Raw genomic sequence first — 19,727 nt, 5'->3', positions numbered from 1 at the left:
TTCTCTCCCCTTATCCTCTAGGAGATTCTTCATTGGAAAGCCAATTTATCAACATAAAGCTTAATAAACTGCTTTGACTGTAGTATGAGTTCCTGCCACCAGATGGAAGCAAATTGTTTTTTTCCCATTCTCTAGGGGATTCTTAAATTTAAAAGAAAGTTTAAAATTTGTATCTCTTGTTATGTAATATATATATATATATATATAATATATATATACATATACATATATCTTGTTATGCATGTGTGTGTGTGTGTGTGTGTGTGTGTGTGTGTGTGTATACACACCCTGCTAAAGTCCTGAAGAAAATTCTGAAAATGACCACAAAAGGTGCTAAATGCTGATCGAGTCTCTTTACTTGGTACACCAGTCCCTTAATTCATAAGCAGAAAATAAGCACTTACCTAGGCAGTATTGCACTCTGGTCCCTGTAATTCTTAAGTGTTTTCAGGAGCCCTCCCCCACCCCTTTAAAAAGCAATAGCATATTTAAATGTCAAAAACTAGTAGAGAAGACTTAATTTTATTCTCCCAAAGAGGCATTTTAATGCAGGCTCCGGGCAGTTGTTGGGATCTGAGATTAATAATGGTGAATACAACTTGGAAACTCTAAGGGACACCTTGAATTAGTCTTTAGCCCATCCTGTTTTCCTTTTCTTTCCCTTGCATGTAAGACCCCACTCTCCTCCATGGTGATTAATCTTAGAAACCTTGAACTTGGTGAAAGTATTGAGAAGCTTCGAGGGAAAGAAACAGACAACTGTATATGAATGGAATTTTTTTGCCTGATGTTTAGAAATGATTTTTTTTAACACATTCTAGACTTGAGTCTCTAATTTTTTTTAATGTTAATTTTACTTTTGAGAGAGAGAAACAGAGCATGAATGGGGAGGGGCAGAGAGAGAGAGGGAGACACAGAATCCGAAGCAGGCTATAGGCTCTGACCTGTCAGTGCAGAGCCAGACACAGGGTTTGAATTCATGAACCGGGAGATCATAACCTGAGCCAAAATCAAGAGTTGGACGCTTAACTGACTGAGCCTCCCAGACGTCCCTGTAGTACCTTTTTTGAAACTGCCATGTGATAATGCTCAGGAGATACTCTTGATTCACGTCTACCCCCTTTACCTCAGCATGTAGCTTAGAACTGAAATGTAAAGATGGAATGAAAATGTTTGACCTCTTAGCCGACCTCAGGCAGACTAAATGTCCTGCCTGAAATTGCGTCACAGTAGCAAATTCATGATGTCATTAGTAATCACCGTGGCTGCATGAAGGCAGCCTAGTTAGTGCCACAGAGCTGGGGAAAGCTGTGGAAATGGAGTGGGTGGGAACTGAGCTGGCTCTGGTGGGCCAGGGGAATTTCAATCCAGGGAATATTTGCTTTCAAGACCAGGGACTCGACCTCCTTCCCTTCTCTTCCCCACTCCCCTTTAAAAAAAAAAAAAAAGTAACAAAAAAACTCTAGAGGTTCTTTGATACATACAAACTTACATGAATGTATGTGGCATTCATGTAAGTTATTATGCAAAATACTACCCCCTCCTTGAGAAGTGGACATAAGTGGTACCCTCGACACATCTACAATACTCCCTAAACGCCTGTCCCCCTTTTAGAAGGTAACCCATCTTTAGTGTTACTCTTTTTCATTCTTGTACTTTTTTTTCTTAAGTAAACTCAGTGCCCAAGTGGGGTTTGAACTCACAACCCCGAGAGCAAGAGTCACATGCTTTACTGACTGAGCCAGCCAGGTGCCCCCCCTGTACTTTTCTTTATAGATGTTTCACATATGTGTAATTTCCTGTCATTATATTGTTCAGCTTGTTTTTGAACTTGCTAAGAATGATGTTATTAAGGATGTATTCTTCCGGACTTGCAATTTTTTTTTTTTTTTAATGTTACAAAAATCATACATACTGTTAAATTTAAAAGATAAAAACAATATAGAAATCTAGAGTAAAAAAGCAGTGTCACCTACTCACACCTAACATGGGCCAAGGAAAACTTCCTAGAACCAAACTACTGAATAGGGATTTACCTCTTAGGATGCCCCCCTCCCCCCGATTATTCCCTTGTCAAACTTAAAAAAAAGTTTTTTTTAATGTTTGTTTATTTTGGGGAGACAGAGTGGGGGAGGGGCAGAAAGAGAGAGGGAGACAAAGAATCCGAAGCAGGCTCCAGGCTCTGAGCTGTCAGCACAGAGCCCGATGCAGGCTCACACCCACAAAGCGTGGGATCATGACCTGGGCCAAAGTCAGAGGCTCAACCAACTGTTCCACCCAGGTGCCCCAGTTCCTTTCTCATCCTTAATAGGTATTTAATTCTCTGCTATTGGGTTTTTGTTCTGCATCTCCAATGTCTGTCCTTTGTCCATCCAGCCTTCCTTTTTTTCTTTTTTCATCGAGGCATTGGATTTGCACGTATGCATTACATGGCTAGAAAAAGAATCCCAGGATTTTCCCTTTTGTGGATTTTCATCTTGTTTCCTCCTGCTCCACGATGCCAACTGAGGTTGTCAGTACGATGAAACCGAACTGGTAGGACGGGAGCAGATTATTCTAGCATTTTTCTAGATCTTTTCGTTGTACACCAGATCTGGGGCTGGTCATTCTATACTTGTTTAACCTGCCCGTGAGGTCACAACAATTTTCCCAGCTCTGTGACATTAATGGTTTCAGATTTGCCAATGTAACCATGCTTCATCTTCCAGTTAGAAACCCAACGATGACTTTGGAGCATGGCCTAATAAGTACCTGGTGTCTGTCTGCCTCTCTCTTCGGCATTGTTGCTGCTCTTGAGAGCAACCGCTTGGATGTTCATGCGCACTGTTATGGTGGCACTGAAAAAACCGATATGTCTTTCTTAAGACAAGAAAAAAATGTATTTCCATTTAAATACACAGGAAAGTAAAATGTATCACATTACTTTTTTGGGGTAGGTCTCCATTTGTGGTGAGGTTTTTTTTCCTTTTTTTAACTGCTTTTTGACAATGTTGGGGAAGAACAAATTGAAACTTTCCTATCTCCTTACCACATTCTCAGTAAGGAGATCCTCCCATATGCCTTCAGTAAAGAGAGTCTGGTGTCAATTTTAAGATGGCAAGAAAAACCATTGAACTGTGCACCTAGGTGGCATTTCCATTCTATAGCTTCCCCAGTAGTGATATGTTCTAAAAACATCCAGCATTGTTTTCTATTTGTGAATCTTAAATTACATGTGTGGTGTTTATATACTCTCATGGTGAACTTAATGTTGAAACCAAATTATATGCTGGTGAAGGGCACTTTGGCCAAATCCCACTGCAGGACCCTAGATGATGGGTTACTAAACAGGCTGGCACTGAAGGACGACGTCATGCTAAACAAACGTGCTAAGTGAAAACCGCCAAGGCCGGCTCTCAGAATAGTTCTTTTGCCCACTTGCCTGTGGCTAGTTGGTTGGTTTCAAAATGCCTTTCATTTGTGATGCTTACATCACTGAATGCCTTCATTTGTTGAGTGTCGCTCACAAATAATTTTCATTTGTGAATAATTTTCATTTTACATTGTACTTGGCTATTCTAAGGCAAATTGATAGTGAAGTTCTTAAGAAATGGAATCACCACATGCATTCAGTAGTCTTTAGTTTGTAAAGAATTTTAGAGGTTAAAAGGAAATAGGTGGTATTAAGTACCCATTATGAAAAGCTACAATTAGGAAACTTGAGCTAAAATGATAAAACCTAACCCTGACCTAATGAATGAAAATCACGTGTGATTCATATGCACATTAAAGATTAAGAAGCACTGCTCTAGGGGTGCCTGGCTGAGTAAGTGGGGGGGGGGGGAGCATGTAACTCTTGAGTTGTGAGTGACTTCAAGCCCCATATTGGGTGTGGAGATTACTTAAAAACAAAAAAAAGGCACTGCTATAGAACTAGGCAGATACTGTATCCTTTCAGTAGCTCTGCTCTGTTCTTGGCCAGCATCTGATTCATCCTTTTTTTCTTCATGGTCACAGAGTGGTTGCTGCAGCTTCAAATGTCACATCTAGGTCATAGGCTGGAAGTAAGTTGAAGAGGCGGGTCACTCTGTTTATCCTTGATTGATTGTCCAGAAGCGTAAACTTTCCTGGTAGCCCCCGGCAGAGTTAACTACATCTCACTGACCACTCCTAACTGCTGGGGAGACTGAAAAGGTGGTGGCAAGAAAGGGAGAAAAATTAGAACAATGAAGTCAAGGGAGGATGCTTGATAAGGAGTGGAACTGTGGGATATCCTTACTTAGTATACATATTGTGAGTAAACTTTTGTTTTCTTAGGCCTGAAAATCACATATTTGGGGGAAAGCATAGAGGTATGAACATAGTTCTTTGGCAACGTCTTAGATTCTTATGAAGGTCATAGTTTTAAGCCATTCTGGAAATGAAGAGCATTATCTTTCTGGTGTTTCATTCTCAACATAGTGGTGACCAGTGGGAAAACATTTTGAATGGCTCATGTGTATGAATCTTTGCTAATTGCATGGTGTTGATACAGTGACTGTGTTACTAATGAGAAATTGGTCTCACTGCTTTCTGTAGCTTCATTCTCTGAATGTGAAATGGCTTGGTAAATGAGGTAGAAGGATAATGAGCTAATTAATGGATCTATAAGTAGAATTGAATGCAGTTTGTCATAGCACAGAAGCCTTCTCTCATTTTCGAAGAGGAACTTTCATCTAAAGCTAAAATTGTTTTCATTTATTAGAGACCTTCAAATGAGTGGGGGGGGGGGCCTTCAGTAAGACTCAAGAATCCCATTGTTTGCTTTCCTGTCTTTGATTTAGGGTAACTGTGTCAATTTGACAGAAGCCTTGTCGCTCTATGAAGAACAGCTTGGGCGCCTGTATTGTCCTGTGGAATTCTCAAAGGAGATCGTCTGTGTTCCTTCATACTTGGAATTGTATCCTTCGACATAACATAACATGACATGTTGTTAGATCAGAATACCCAAGTAAATCCCATGCCAGTTCAACATTTTAAATCCCAATAATAAATGGAATTAGCTCTATACTATCTAAGGCCATGGTCTTCAGATGTGGCTGCACATTGGAATTCCCTGAAGCTTTAAAATAACTACTGATTCCTGGATCACTCTCAGATTCTGGGGTGTGGCCTCCCACAACTCCCCAGGTGGTTCTACTGATTAAGCAGCACTGGTTCTCAAAGGCTGTCCCCAGAACTGCAGCATCCCCTGGGAACCGGTTAGCATGAAGATCCTCAAGCCCCACCCTGGCTTCCTGCTCCAGCAGAGGCTGGCAGAGGCTGGCTTGAGGCCTGGTTACCTGCCTGGACCGGTCTACCAGGAGATTGCTGTGCACATAAAGCTTCAGAAGCCCTAGTCTAAAATACCACCTGAGCTGTAGCGGGCAAAAAGACTAAACATGCTAATTCTATTTTTTTTTTTTTTAAGTTTATTTATTTTGAGAGCGAGAGCGCATGCACAGGGTGGGGAGGGGCAGAGAGGGGAAAGAGAATCCCAAGCAGGCTCCACGCTTGTCAGCAGGGAGCCCACGAACCATGAGATCATGATCTGCACCGAAATGAAGAAATGAAGAGTCGGATGCTTAACCAGCTAAGCTACCCAGTCGCCTCTCATTCTATTTTTTATATTAAAATCATCCTACTTTGATATTAGTTTCTACACTTCACTCGATTCTGATTTGCAGTAGAAACCAGTGTTGGTGTTCTTCATTAGTTCCACTTAGTAAAGTTAGTCCAGAGAAATAAAAGTACCCAGAGAAAAGGCAGAATGGGAGCATTGTCACTGGAAATTTAAAATACGTTTCCTCCTAAAAGGCAGACTTCTAGTCTCCAGATAAAAGCTTCCTTATCTGAGGTGGCCAAGTCTAGTTTTCTGTAACAGCTGTCTTCATTGCTGTCTAGAGAGATTCTGTGACTGCCGCTGGCCTGCAGTGAGGTCCTTGTCCGCAAACCCTGGCAGCCTCTGACAGACATGGGCCTTAGAAAACCCCTAGATCCCCCTGGAAGAAGCTCTCTGTGTATGCTGGGCAGCCACTTTCTTTCTGTGGAGATCTCTGGTAACTCTCCCCTAACCAACTGTCCACCTTCATCAGGCTTTCCTTCTGGAGCATTTTTTCGGTAGAAATCTAGTTGATAACATTTGGAGAAAAGGCTTCTGCCCTCTGGCTCCACTCCATCCTTCTACCTGTTTTTCCTTCTCTTTCTCCCTCCCTCTCTTTTTCCCTCCCTCTCTTTTTCCCACCCCTCTCTTCCTCCTCCACCCCCCAGTCTCTCACCTTCCCACCCTTCCTTGTCATGTTAATTCCCTAAGAAGTCTGAAAGCAGTAGCATACCTGAGGAAGTATTTGTTTGCCTTTAGCCTTGTCTCCATTTGCTCCCCGCTCCTCCCCACCGGCGACCCAGTCACAGGTGGTAGGTATGCAGGCTGTTAAAGTGGCCTTGTTAAGAGGACCTAATGCTCATCACTGCAATGCTTTAAGCCTTGAAACTTGCATCCACCTTCCAGTTTGTAGGCCAGCAAACAAATTTTAAATGCTGTCTGTTCTTCCTTGAATTATCTGCACTTATTCCTTGACTCCCTGTCCAGGTGGGTATTTTACACTGTTTGGAAGAAAGCTAACCCTTGAAGACCATTGTCCCCAATCGTGTGTGCTGCAAATAGTCTTCCTGACCTTCATATGCTGTACATGACATCGAAAGGAGTCAGGCAATTGATTGTGAATTCCTTCAAGTTTTCTTTTCTTTTTAATTATTATTCTTAATTTAAAAAAAGCAAATGGAAAATGTATATTTTGATGAGCTAGGGTGTTATTTTTTTTGAAAGTCAGCTGAAGGATGATTAGACAGCACAGCGAAGGCTGCTAAATGCACTGAACCCCTAGAATGTGATTTTTGTTACTTTCTTTTGTGTGTGTGGGCTTTTTATTTTTGTTTTGGTAGACTTCAAATTTGGTTGTTTGGAGGAATGAACATCATTGTTTTTGTTCTGGAGGGAAGTTCTTGATGGTGTTTTTTTCCCAGAAAATTGACTTAGTTATTAAAATTTGGTGCTTATAAGAAAGAGTTAAGAAAAAATGAATAGCAATGCTTCAATTAAAATTATAAATGAGAAATTTCATGTGTTTGTTGTTTTATTTCAGCCAGGTCCCCACTTTCTCACTGCTGATCTCACAGAACAAAGGTGTCTCCTGATCTTTTTTAGTTCTTTTCTATCACTCAGTGCCATTTATCTCTATAACAGGATGGCCTTAGGGCCTTTGTTTGAACAGTAGTAATGACTTCATTTACCCCCATGGTAAATGATATACAACCTATTACATTCACCAGTTCTTCATTATAAAATTGACCTGAGGATAGGAAAAGATTTGGTCTTACTGGAAAGTTGAAAGTCAGAAGCTTATTTCTGTTCCCATATTGGTGTATTAGATGTGGAAACACAGAGCATTTTGGATTGCTGCTGTAAAACTTTTTAAGAAGGATTTTAGATGCACAGATAGATGAGAGTTTGTAGAGGCCTGCAATGAGAGTGGCATAAACTCAGGAAGTGCAGGCAGCTAACAGCTTGTAAAGTGTATTTGTGGATAAGAATCCACATCAAAGGTGAAGGTACACTGACTTGGATTATTAGACATCAATGGTTATTCTGTTCTTTTTATAACAGCTTTATGTTTTATCAAGGCATTGTGTTCATTTATGGTGAATTTGCAGTGAGGAAAGCATTAAAAATTGAAATATTCAGTGTGTGTTTTGAGAGAATTAGTGTCAACCCAGAACATTCTTCCTCCCAAGATAGGTTTCTCTGACAGATACTCTTTTTTTTTTTTTAATAGTTTTGTTGTTTTGATTTTATTTTTTTAGGATTTTATTTTTAAGTAATCTCTACGCCCAACGTGGGACTTGAACTCACAATCCCGAGATCAAGAGTTGCTGCCAGGCACCCCTCTAACAGATATTCTTTAAAAAATGAGTGCATGCCTGCTTTTCTTTTTGATTGGATTGGCACGGAGAGAAACAATAATGGAATAAAGGGAGAGTTTGTCATGTTGGAACTAGACTGGCTTTCAGCAAATATTTTTCTTGTGCATTGAGCTTTTATAAAAAGCATTGGTAGACAGTCCTACCTACTCCCTCAAATTCTTCTGTAATGTTTTGCAAAGGCTTTGTACTTGTATACCGTGTGAGATTAAAAATGGTGGTATTATTACTGTTAGAACACCATTTTGGCTTAACAGATTGGATTTTTTTCCATTATAGGAAAGAAACCAAGTCTGTCTGCTATCTGGTTATAGTGTTACTAATAAGTCAGCATAATTTTATACTTGAAGGCTAGCTTCGTGCAGAGGCTAAACCCTGTGATGAGTCTGATGACACACATGTACCGCCAAGAGCTGAGAGTTAGAACTGACCCGGACCAGGCTGTGGCAGACGTCAGAGATACATTCGCGAGAGAGTAAAGGGTGTGGGGTGGGAGGAGGAAGGAAAGGAGATTTTTACTTGGGGTGATAATGGTAGATTCTGACCCTGCTTGTTTCTTTGTATTGGAGAAAGGATGATGCCTGACTGTTTTTGAACATCTTTGTAATTGTTTAAAATGAAGCATGCAAACTGATCTCTGATAGCCAAAAACAACCTGTACTTTAGCTGCATTTTAAGGAAATACTATACAATATTAAGTTATTTTATGTTAATGGCTGTTGTGTTTTATATAATCTATAGGTAATCTAAAAGAATACTGTTGTATCATACAGCCACTTTTCAATTAAAGACAAATATTGGCTGTGTAATCTAAATTCCATTCAACACATTAGCAGATATCAAGAATTGGTTTATTTTATTTTTACTGTTTATTTTGAGAGAGAGAAAGAGAGTGAGCGGGGAGAGGGGCAAGGAGAGGGGGAGAGACAATCCCAAGCAGGCTCCATGCTGTCTGTGTAGAGCCTGACGCGGGTTTGATCCCACAAACGGTGAGATTCTGACTATGGTGAAACCAAGAGTCAGAGGCTTAACCGACTGAGCCACCCAGGTGCCCCTGGTTTATTTTAAAAAATGGTGCTCGGGGCGCCTGGGTGGCTTGGTTGGTTAAGCGTCCGACTTCGGCTCAGGTCATGATCTCACGGTCCGTGAGTTCGAGCCCCGCGTCGGGCTCTGTGCTGACAGCTCAGAGCCTGGAGCCTGTTTCAGATTCTGTGTCTCCCTCTCTCTCTGCTCCTCCCCTGTTCATGCTCTGTCTCTCTCGGTCTCAAAAATAAATAAACGTTAAAAAAATTTAAAAAAAAATAAAAAATGGTGCTTTCTCCTAAAAATGTGATTGAGAATTTAAAACACTTGATTAATGGCTGAAGGAAGGCTGGGTTAACAGTGTTTTTCCTGGGTGCGAGCAGTACTGATGTCAAAATAAAAACGTGCCTTCCAGTTGAATTGTCACCTCCTTGCTTGCATTAACTATGGTAAGCTCCAGTGGTCTCAGATTGATGGATTTTGTTCTGTTCCCATGGTTCCTGGGTTAGGGTGAAGGGTGTGTGTGATGTTCCACATCATTGGCCTGTGTTGGGGACTTGAGAGCAGTGCTACTCACAGCGTGGTCCTTCAACCAGTTCTTTGTTTTTTGAGTATTTTGTTTAATTCAGCTGAACGTCTTGTTCCAAGCAAGACCTCAGTGAAGGAAGCTGTATGCTGATTTACACTGTAGCTGTGCTTCTTCCCTAGTTTGGAATAGCACTTTGAGTGGCACTGTTCTAGAGGCTAGTTGGACAGCATTATTTGATAGGAGCTGCTATGTGTGGTCGTGAAGAGACACTTAACCTCTTTCTGTTTCCTGTTGCTAGGTGTCTGTGCTAAATAATCTTTTGTATTGCTATGCTTTGGGCTAATACACCACTTTTATTTACATTATCTTGCCCACTTTTTTTTTTTTAGGTTTTATTTTTGAGAGTGCCAGAGCGGGTGGGGGAGGGGCAGAGAAGGAGAAAGGGTCCCAAGCAGGCTCTGCCCTGCTAGCAGGGCTTGACCCATGAACCGCGAGATCATGACCTGAGCCGAAACTAAGAGTCAGACGCTTAACCAACTCAGCCACCCAGGCGCCCCTGTCTTGCTCAGTTTTAAAATAATTTTGTGAATTCAGTGTCAGTATCACTGAGTAGGCAGCAATCATAATTTTCAGTGTGTCCCAGAGGTCCCATAGCTAGTCACAATTTGAATCTAGGTTCTAGCGTTCTGAGCCTGCGACAGTGGTTCTTAACCCTTTTTTTGTACCTTGGATTCATTTGGTAGCTTGATTAAACCTGTGAACCCTTCCTCAGAAACTTGGTTTTTAATATGTAAAGTAGATACGATTATAAGGAAACAAGTGATACTGTCTTTTAAAAATTTATGACTTAACATTTGTGCTTTAATAACTTGTTACATAGGTGAGTGTAGTGGTGGATCAGATACCATGATTTTGGAGTAGTAATGAATATAATTATCTGCAGCAACTGAAATGTGGTTAAGAATGCATCTGATTTCTCTGGTTGACAAAGTCCTAGGTACTGCCAGTACTAATATGGCTTGTCACCTACACTGGTACTTAAAGGAAGTGCTAAATTTCAGTTAGAGGTTAGTGAAAATAAAGATAGAAATGTTTTCCCGTTCAAGTTTAGGGACACATAGTTCTGTCCATAGGCCCCAGTTTACGAACCTCTCTGGCCTACAGTTTTTCCTTCCATTGTTTGATTGTATTTAGGTGGTGGGGAAGGGTAGCTGGGTCCCTTCATCCTGCTGTCAGAACCTCAAATCAATGCTGGCAGATCAGTTCTTCTCAGCCAGAACTGTTTAAAATCTCAATTACCTAGTGCACTTATTCCACTGATTTGTGCTTTACTCGTTATTTCAAAAATAAGAAATAGAACATGGGCAAGAAATAGCCCAGTGTTTTTGGAAAGCGATTTGAATATCCTTGGATGGGATTTCCCTGGGAAATCAGATGATAAATGTGACTGAACAGGTATGCTTATCTCCGGTATCTGGGGGTCTTGGAGACATCCTGGCCGGCTCACTAATACAGACGCCAGCCACCAGGCAGCAGCCAATGACGTGTGGTCATTTTCAGTGAGCAGTTTCTTTATGATATAGTATTAGGGAGCAGGCCCTGTCTGTGCCACTTTGCTCAGGAGTATAGCAGAATAAATCAGGGGCTCTGCCTGGGAAATCAGACTAATCAAGAGAGGTCTGTTTTAACAGATGCCCTCTGATACCAAAGAGGGAAGCCTGGAGGGCTGTCTCCCCCCATTGCCCAGAGATGAAAACCCAGGAGTGTAAAGACAGGAAAGGGGCTGGTCTCTTACAGATGAGGGCTTTGCCTCTGGTGTTAACTTAGTATTGTTCCTGATAGGTTGATGATTATGTTGGTATTTAGGTTCTCACTAAGTGATTCTGACAGCTCTGAGTTCATTGCAGAGCGACAGAAATGCTCCTTGGGCTATGTTCCGCGTCCTCTACTTTCTAGATAACTCTGCCTTTGCCTGTTTTCAGTTGTGGGAGTTAAATTTGATAACCTGAAACTTCCTGTCCTTCCGGTGCTAAGGGGGAGCTTCTGTCAACATAGCCTGTGCACTCATTGCATGGGCCCTTCACACTCCGTGTTTCTCTTTTTTTCTCATCATATTAAATATTCTTCATTATGTATTGTCCACATACGTTTACTGTTTAGTGTCTGAAGACAGAGTGTGTCCTGGTGAGAAGGAATACACTGCAGGATGGTTTTTGACTGCCACGTAAGAGCTGGAGGTCTTTAACTGAAGTATGTGGGCAGAGAAGCAAGATCTGAGGCTCAAGTGTGGTTGACAGATGGCTAGAACGTAAGCTCCAGCCACCACAACCTGGTGCCCATTGGTCATATTGAATGCTTTGCACATGTAGTAGGTATTAAGAGGTTAAAGTGCACCATAAAAGGGAATGCTTAGAATTCCATTTTCCATGTGGGGCATGGAGGAAATAGGCTAGTGTAAAGAAATTATACAGAGTTGGGTATGTTCAAGAAGAAAAGCAGAGATAAAGGGAGAAGTCCTTGCATCTTTGCGCATCGAAGGAGCAAGAGTACAGTCCCAATATGGGTGAAAGTGCTGTGTTGGTGAAAGGGGTAGTTCTCTAGGGCTTGTGTCTTCTGGGTTCCTTCTAGGTGCCCTGAAGGGCTGAAGAAGAGCAGAAACTCAGGAAGGTGTACAGCATTCAGACCGTAAAACTGGAATGAACTGAGAATCTGTGGCCATTTTGGTGTTAGCCGTTTCTGTGAGTTTCCCACCCCCCCCCCCGCCTTTTTTTTTTTTTTCCTGTTTGCAGTCCACTGTCAATTTCATCACTCTTCAATGACTCCATCCTTGGTGACTCCTCACCTACTGGGTGGAATTCTTGCACCAGGCCTCCACTTTGGGCCCATGGCTTGGGTTCCAGTGCCGGTCTGTGGAGACCAGGCAGCAAGGCCACAAGACTTGAGCCAGGCCCTTGGCTTCCAGTGGATAAATCTGGAAGGGTTTGTGCACTAAAGTAGTTAAGTATGGTGATGAATTATAAACCAGTGGAAAACATTGGAAGTCATGGGGGTATATGGAAAACAAACGCATGAATAAGTGGGAACGCATATTACAAACAGATAAGGTGCTTAGAATCCTGAGTGCCAACTAAGTGTTGTGAGTGCTGGAGTTGAAAAATTAGCATTTTGTAATCCTCACATGGAAGACGGAATCAGGCAAGCATCACCCTCTGATGTAAAATCTTGGGGAAAATTTGACAAGAAGCCTGTTTACATGGCTATAAAGTCTCCCAGAGATTGCTTATGAGCTGTGTATAAGTTTCCTATTGTAGCTCCAACAGATTACAACAAACTAAGTTCCTTTTAAGGTGACACATTTATCATCTTACAGTTCTGGAGATCAAAAGTCTGAAACTAGTCTTTTTTTTTTGTTTTGAATTTTTTAAACATTTATTTATTTTTGAGAGAGAGAGAGAGACAGTGTGCAAGTGGGGGAAGGGCAGAGAGAGAGGGAGACACAGAATCTGAAGCAAACTCCAGGCTCTGAGCTGTCAGCACAGAGCCTGATGCGGGGTTCAAACTCAACAGACCATGAGATCATGACCTGAGCTGAAGTCAGAGGCTTAGCTGACTCAGCCACCCAGGCGCCCCCTGCGGTCTTTTTCTTTTTAATGTGTGCAAGAGCATGTGTGCAAGTTGGGGATGGGCAGAGAGAGGGAGAGAGCATCCCAAGCAGGCTCCATGCTGCATAGCCCGACACGGGGCTTGATCTCACAAGCCATGAAATCATGGCCTGAGCCAAAATCAAGAGTCCGATGCTTAACCACCCAGGTGCCCCTGAAACTAGGGCTCAAATCAAATCACCTTGTGGGCAGGGTGGGTTGCTTCTGGAAACTTTAGGGGGAGAATCCATTTTCTGCTTTTTCTAGCTTGTAGAGGCCATCTGCAGATGGCTTTAGTGTCTGTTCCTTTCCTCCAGTCTCAAAGCCAGCAGTGCATTAACCTCTTCAAGTCTCTCCGCTGCTGTTTTCACATTGTCTTTCTCTTCCTGCGTTCCTGTGGTAAGGCCCCTTTGGGATTACATAATACTACCCAATAATCCACCACCTCCTCCATTCAAGATCTCTACCACAGCTGCAAAGGCGTTACAAGGTAACAAAGTTCTTGGGATTAGGGTGTGGACATCCATAGGTGGGCATTCTTCAGCCTCCCACGCATTGCTAGAGAAAACAACTTTATAGTGGAAAAGCTGAACGGCACCTTGCCGAGGTGATCAAAATCCCCAATAAGGAGCAGGTGGATACACATGCCTCCAGTACTCTGAGAAGGGCCCCTCTCCGCCTGTGCAGTCCTGTGTCTGGCTAAGTGCATATCTGAATCTAATCACAGGGAAGCATTAGACCCAAAGGGAGAACATTGTTTTAAAAACACCCTAGTTCTTTAAAAGCATTAATGTCAAAAGACGCACAAGGCTGTGAAGAGGTTTCCAAATTGAAGGAGGCTAAAGAAATGTGGCAATGAAATGTGATGCCTGGCGCTACAGTGCATCCCATATTGCTTCAGTTGACAAACTGGAATATGAACGGTAGTTTCGATACAAGTATTGGTATTAAATTTACTCAAGTTCTTATTGCAACTTTTCTCTAAGTTTGAGATTCCTTCCAAGTAAAATATTTAACATTAAGAAAAAACAATAGGGCACCTGGCTGGCTCAGTCGGTGGAGCGTGCAGCTCTTGATCTCAGGGTTTGGGTGTAAGTCCCAATTTTGGTGTAGAGATTACTTCAAGTAAAATAAAATAAAATCTTAAAAAAAAAACAAGCAAGTGGTGCTCCTGGCACAATTGGTCTCCTGTCTGCCTGATGGACATGACAGCAAGATTTTTGGACAAAGAATGAAAAACCTAAGAGGAATGATGGTCAAAGGATCCATAGAAGCATCTGCTGCTTTTACGATCTAGTACAGGAGACAATAAAATGCAGTGTTCGTGAGGCAGACATTCTAATGGCGAAATTGTTTTTGAGGCTTTCTGCCTGTCACTACACGGCACCTGCCGGGGGCCCCACAGGAGACCGTGAAGGCTGCGGTGGAAGTAAATAGAGATGCCAGGAGGAGGAAGAGGATGTCGTGGCAGTTCGGTGTCCATCCACACTCAGGTTCTTGGGGGTCCTGCTGGCTTAGAGGCAAAAGGCCTCGGACAAAGAAGATCTTCCTTTGAAGACCCCACTGTTTCTTTGCTGTGAGATGTTTGTTTCTGAGTTTCTGTTAAGAGGCTGCAGGGTGTGAAGAGTTTTTTTTTTTTTTTTTCTTTCCCTGTGTATGTGGCAGGAGGGAGGAATGGAGAGTGAAACTGGCCTGAAGCCTCTTCTTGACTGAAGGCAAAGAGCCCTATATTGTAATATTTTAGATTTGAAAATAGGATAACATTAAAAAGCTATTTAATTAGTTTTACAGGAAAACTGGCTGAGGACTTTAAAAGGTTCAGCTGGAACAGTGGCTGTCTTGCTATTTAGAAGTAGGAAGAGAAAAATGAGGGTGGTGCTTCCCAACTTGAGTGTGCATGAGGATTACCTGATTTTATTTCCTTCAAAGACAGTCTGATTCCCTAGGTCTGGGGCAGGGCCCAGGACTCTGCAGTTCTCACAGTCCAACCCGCTGAAGTCCGTGCTACCGGTGTGTGGACCGTGTTCTAAGTAGTACTGAGCTAGAGTGCTGGTGAGTGGAAAATCAGATGGGTGACATTATAGGAAAAATGCAGAAAGCTGTTGGCATGGCCCACTGCTGAATCAAAATGTTTTGAATATCAACTTATTGTTACAGGCAGCCCCAAAAGCAATAGACGTTGCCATAGTAATTGTTAAAGTGAGTTTCATCTGATTTCCAAGGGTTAGAAATGTTCTCATGGATTTTGTTAAAAAGACCATTAGATAAACCATTATTTGGGGTTCAGTTTTAAGCTCCCAGTACTCCCCAAATGGAAAGGCATTTATACCCCCAGCATGTGAAAAGTCAGCAATGGATGGAGGCCATTTAGTGGAGACTTTGAAGCAATGAATAGTGTCCGTTTTCAAGTCCTCTTCATGATTCTGAAAGGATATGGAGGCCCTGTTCAGTGTGCAGACATCGCCCTGACAGCTAGAAGGTTCTAAACACAAGGATAAAGGATTATACTTCTTATTCAGCCAAACCTGCAACTTACCGAAGCCTGGATTGTGCTTTGATTTGATGGGTTTAGGTTGAGTTTGTTTATTTCTGTGGAGAGTACAACCAGAACACATTTCATTTTGACACTGGGTCTTTTGCAGGTTTATTCAAGATGCAAAGAATGATCAGGGGGAGGATTAGAGGTTACATGATTCAGTTCTGATGTACTAACAGCTTTCAGTAGCACTTATTAGCCCCTTTGGCCACAGCGGCTGCTGTGTAGGAGGCCATAGAAGACCATGTTTGGGATCTGTTCAGGGTATTGTGCAGAGGAAGAAAACTTGTGGGCAGCCTCTTAAGCAGCAAAGAAAAATAAGCACAAAACACCAGCGCAGAGCAATAGGGCGCACTGTGAGAACTGCAGGAGGTTAAAGCCCACTGGAGTGAGGGTAAGGCTTAGTAAGGTGAAGGCTATAAACAGAACACACAGGTTTTAGTTAAGGGATGGGTAGGATGGAGGTGATTTATGCAAATAGATTACAAAACACCAAATGTTTAGAAGACAGCAAAACCTATTTATCCCAACTACAGCTATGCAAAAAGATTAACTCTTAGATTTTCCTTAACCAAAGCCCATCAGGCCCTTGCAGTCTTATTCTCCCCCACCAGAAAGGCATCTGGGATGGTGTTGTGGTTGAATTGTGTAATTGTGTCCCCTGTAAAAGATGTTCAAGTCCCAACCTCCAGTATTTGTGAATGTGATCTTGTTTGTAAATAGGGTCCTTGCAGATGACGAAGTTAAGAGGAGGTCATTAGGGTGGGCCCTCATCTGATATGACTGGTGTCCTTACAAAAGGGCACATTTGGACCCAGAAACATGTACATTGTGGAGGCAGGAGAATATTATTCTACAAGCCAAGGAATGCCTAAGGAGAAAGGCCTGGAACAGATTCTCCCTCACAGCCCTCAGAAGGAGCCAACCCTGCCGACGCCTTGATCTCAGAGTTACAGTCTCCAGAACTGTGAGACAATACATTTCTCTTGTTTAAGCCAGCCAGCCTGTGGTACTCCATTACATTGATCCCAGGTGCTCTTCAAAATAATGAGATGGCAAAAGAGGAGGGCTTCTTATGTATTAGCTGTTACTGCAGTAAGACTGCCTGCGAGCAAACTTCAAATTTCAATAGCTTAGAGCAACAACGAGCGTTGGTTTCTCTCTCGCCCACCTGTGGGTTGGCTGGGGTTCAGCTGATCCAGACAGGGCTCTGCTGGGCTTTGCTCAAAGGTGTGTGTTCCATCAGGGTCGGCTCCACATGGCTCTCACCCTCCTCGGACCACTAGTTACCTGAGACATGTTCTTATGGTGAAAGACGGGAGGGTAAGCATGATGATGTGGGTACCTGTCTAGCCTCTATTTCATGTCTGTCGCTGTCCGGTTGGTCAAAGCACAGTGTGTAGCCAAGCCCAAGTCTGAGAGGTAAGGAAGTGCAGTCCAGCAGCATGAAGCCATAGCCATGATGTGGATGACTGGGGAGTGAGGAAGTGAGAACTGTAATTCAACAGACCACATTTGACTTCAGAATTGAATGTGAAATCCAAGGGGTGCTTGATGTCCCTGGTCAGAACTCATGGTGTTTAAGGAAATAGGAAAATGTGTTTTTCAGAGGGAGCAGCACAGACTGTCCATCTTGACTGACATGTGTGAAGACTGAATCTTAAAAGCCTGTATTGCACTTTGAATGAAGCAGTCAACAGATGACCTCTTGTTAGCGAACAGCTGGTAAAATCTTTAAGGAAATAAAGCAAAACACGAACATGTGCCTCACAAGGTAACACAGTACTGTGAATTTAAAGATCTACTACTTTGGTATGAGATGCCACAGTCTGTCACTTCCCGGATGGGACATCATTCAGAAAACTTAGGAAAGGTGCCGTTTGGCAAACATATTCTTGGTAATTAGGGAGCCTGAAACACCAGACTGTATTGTTTCTTGCACATGGAAATCAAGGCAGCATTGTTCCTTCACTCCACTCCTTGCTTTTAGTAATAGCATCAAGACTGGTTTGAGAAACCATTATGAATTTCCAGACGTAAAAGTCAATCGTGCTAACACATAGTAGTGATATTACATTCAGGACAAGGAATGCTGACTCCTGCAAATGCCGTTTACTTGTGGGATGCAGAATGGGAAGGTGCAGAGCATAGGCTCTGGGCCCAGACTGCTGGCTTCAAATCCTGCCTCTGGGATGATGGCCCTCTTTTGGGCATCTGTAAAATAGGAACAATAATGGCAACTCTGTCTTAGCCCATTCCAGTTTCTAGAACAGAATACCATAGACTGGGTGGCTTATAAACAGAAGTTTATTTCTCACAGTACCGAAGGTGGGGAGGTCCACAATCAAGGTGCTTGGCGGATTCAGTGTCTGGTGATAGCCAGCTTCCTGGTTCATAGATGGCCCTCTTCTCTCTGTGTCCATATAGTGGGAGTGTCAAGGAGCTCTCTGTGGTCCCTTTTGTAAGAGTACTAATCCTGTTCATGAGGGCTGCCCTCTATGACCTAGTCACCTCCCACGTGCCCCCTCTCCTAATACTGTCACATTGGGGCATAGGATTTCTTATAAATACGTACATATATATCTATATCTATATCTATTTTTTTTTAATTTGAAAGAGAGAAAGAGGGGGAGGTACAGAGAGAGAGGACGACAGAGGATCCAAAGTAGGCTCTGTGCTGATAGCAGACAGCCTGACACGGAGAGGGCTGGAAGTCACAAACCGCAAGATCATGACCTCAGCCGAAGTTGGATGCTTAACTGACTGAGCCACCCAGGCACCGTGGGGGTTAGGATTTCGGTATATGAACTTGAAGGGACATAAGCATTCAATCCATAGCAACTTCCCTCTGGATAATTGTGAGGCTTGGACTGGTGCCTGGCACAGAGTAAGGGCTCAAATGTTAGCTTTTATTATTTACCAGCAAGAATCAAGTTTCAAAAATGAGTTATGCAAAATCAGAATGTATAGCACTGCAGCCAAACTGTCAAATATTTTGGGCCACTGCTGCCTTTAAAAGAAACCACGTGGTGGAATCTTAAGGAATATTAAGTGCCATGCCCTTGCCAGTCTTTGTATTTGCCAAGAACAGTTATTCAGCTTTGGTTTTACTTAATCTTTAAAACCCACTATAATTCTCCCAAATGCTCGTTTTTTTTTTTCTCTCTAATTTCTCCAGACATCTTCAGGGTAACTGGCTATATTAACTGATAATTAAATGGGGCAGTAAAGAGGTTAAGCATTTTTGATATGTCCTGGAAGGACCTCTGTAAGGCAGGTTTGGGTGATGTTCTATTTGTGTGTTCAAATTGGTTAAGATTTGATATTTGTGTTATTATATAAACTTTTGGAGAGTAGGGACCATTCCCTAAAGAGCTTCACATCCCCACAGTTTAGCAGGACACAGTACCTGGTAAAAAGAATGAAAATATAAGTGATCTAAGAGTCTGTGGAATGTAAATCATCAAAGAGATACCATATCTGGTAGCTTGGGTATGAAACACCCAGTAATGTACAAAAGACTTAGCAAGCGATTCAGCTTAACAGTAAGAGTAGTGACTAATTTATGTTTCATTTTGACACTGACATAGGAAGAAATGAACAACTCAAAATGAGATGACCAGCTTTCTCTTTCATGGAACAAATGCATTTAACCCGGCTGAAATCCACAGGCCATCAAAATTTGGAGGACTAATGTCAACATCCTCATGGAAGAATCAGAATGCTACAATAATGTTACTAGGAAGAAAGCAATGGAGAGGTTGGAAAATACATTATTGTGGGTTTCTGTTATGTGCCAAAGAACTCCTTTAAAACAATGCTTCATGTGAGGGGCTAATAGACAAAATCATCAGAAGTTAGAAAGGTACTTGGTCACATTTATCAGAGGAGACCTACAAGTCTCCTTTAACTATCTGCTACACCCCCCCCCCCCTTGGTTTCTGGCCTTTAAATTTACAATTCTTTTAGAAATGGCACCTCATGGTAGACTCATTTAAAAACAAACATCTCTTCCAGTACCTTC

At 42.3% G+C, this 19,727-nt stretch overlaps 2 protein-coding genes across 5 annotated transcripts in view; both read left to right on the top strand.

Moving 5' to 3' along the window:
• Nucleotides 1–7,112, top strand: part of SMS (spermine synthase) — a 53,692-nt gene extending 46,580 nt beyond the window's left edge. Inside the window, exons 10-11 of the mRNA XM_081793121.1 lie at nucleotides 4,803–4,918; nucleotides 6,587–7,112. Coding sequence (XP_081649247.1) covers nucleotides 4,803–4,918; nucleotides 6,587–6,626 — 156 coding nt within the window. The 3' untranslated portion in view covers nucleotides 6,627–7,112. The remainder of the gene's footprint in view (nucleotides 1–4,802; nucleotides 4,919–6,586) is intronic.
• Nucleotides 7,113–7,229: 117 nt separating this feature from the next.
• Nucleotides 7,230–19,727, top strand: part of PHEX (phosphate regulating endopeptidase X-linked) — a 259,915-nt gene continuing 247,417 nt past the window's right edge. For 3 of the 4 annotated variants that reach the window (XM_081793110.1, XM_081793113.1, XM_081793109.1), the window contains exon 1: nucleotides 7,230–19,463. The gene's annotated coding sequence lies outside the window, so the exon portion shown is untranslated. The remainder of the gene's footprint in view (nucleotides 19,464–19,727) is intronic. The other variant, XM_081793111.1, reaches the window with a different exon arrangement.

Source organism: Panthera onca, chromosome X (genome assembly GCF_046562875.1).
Source record: "Panthera onca isolate mPanOnc1 chromosome X, mPanOnc1 haplotype 2, whole genome shotgun sequence".
Taxonomy (NCBI): Eukaryota; Metazoa; Chordata; class Mammalia; order Carnivora; family Felidae; genus Panthera; species Panthera onca.
Note: the sequence above shows the minus strand (reverse complement) of the source record. Positions and strands in the feature narration are given on the sequence as shown.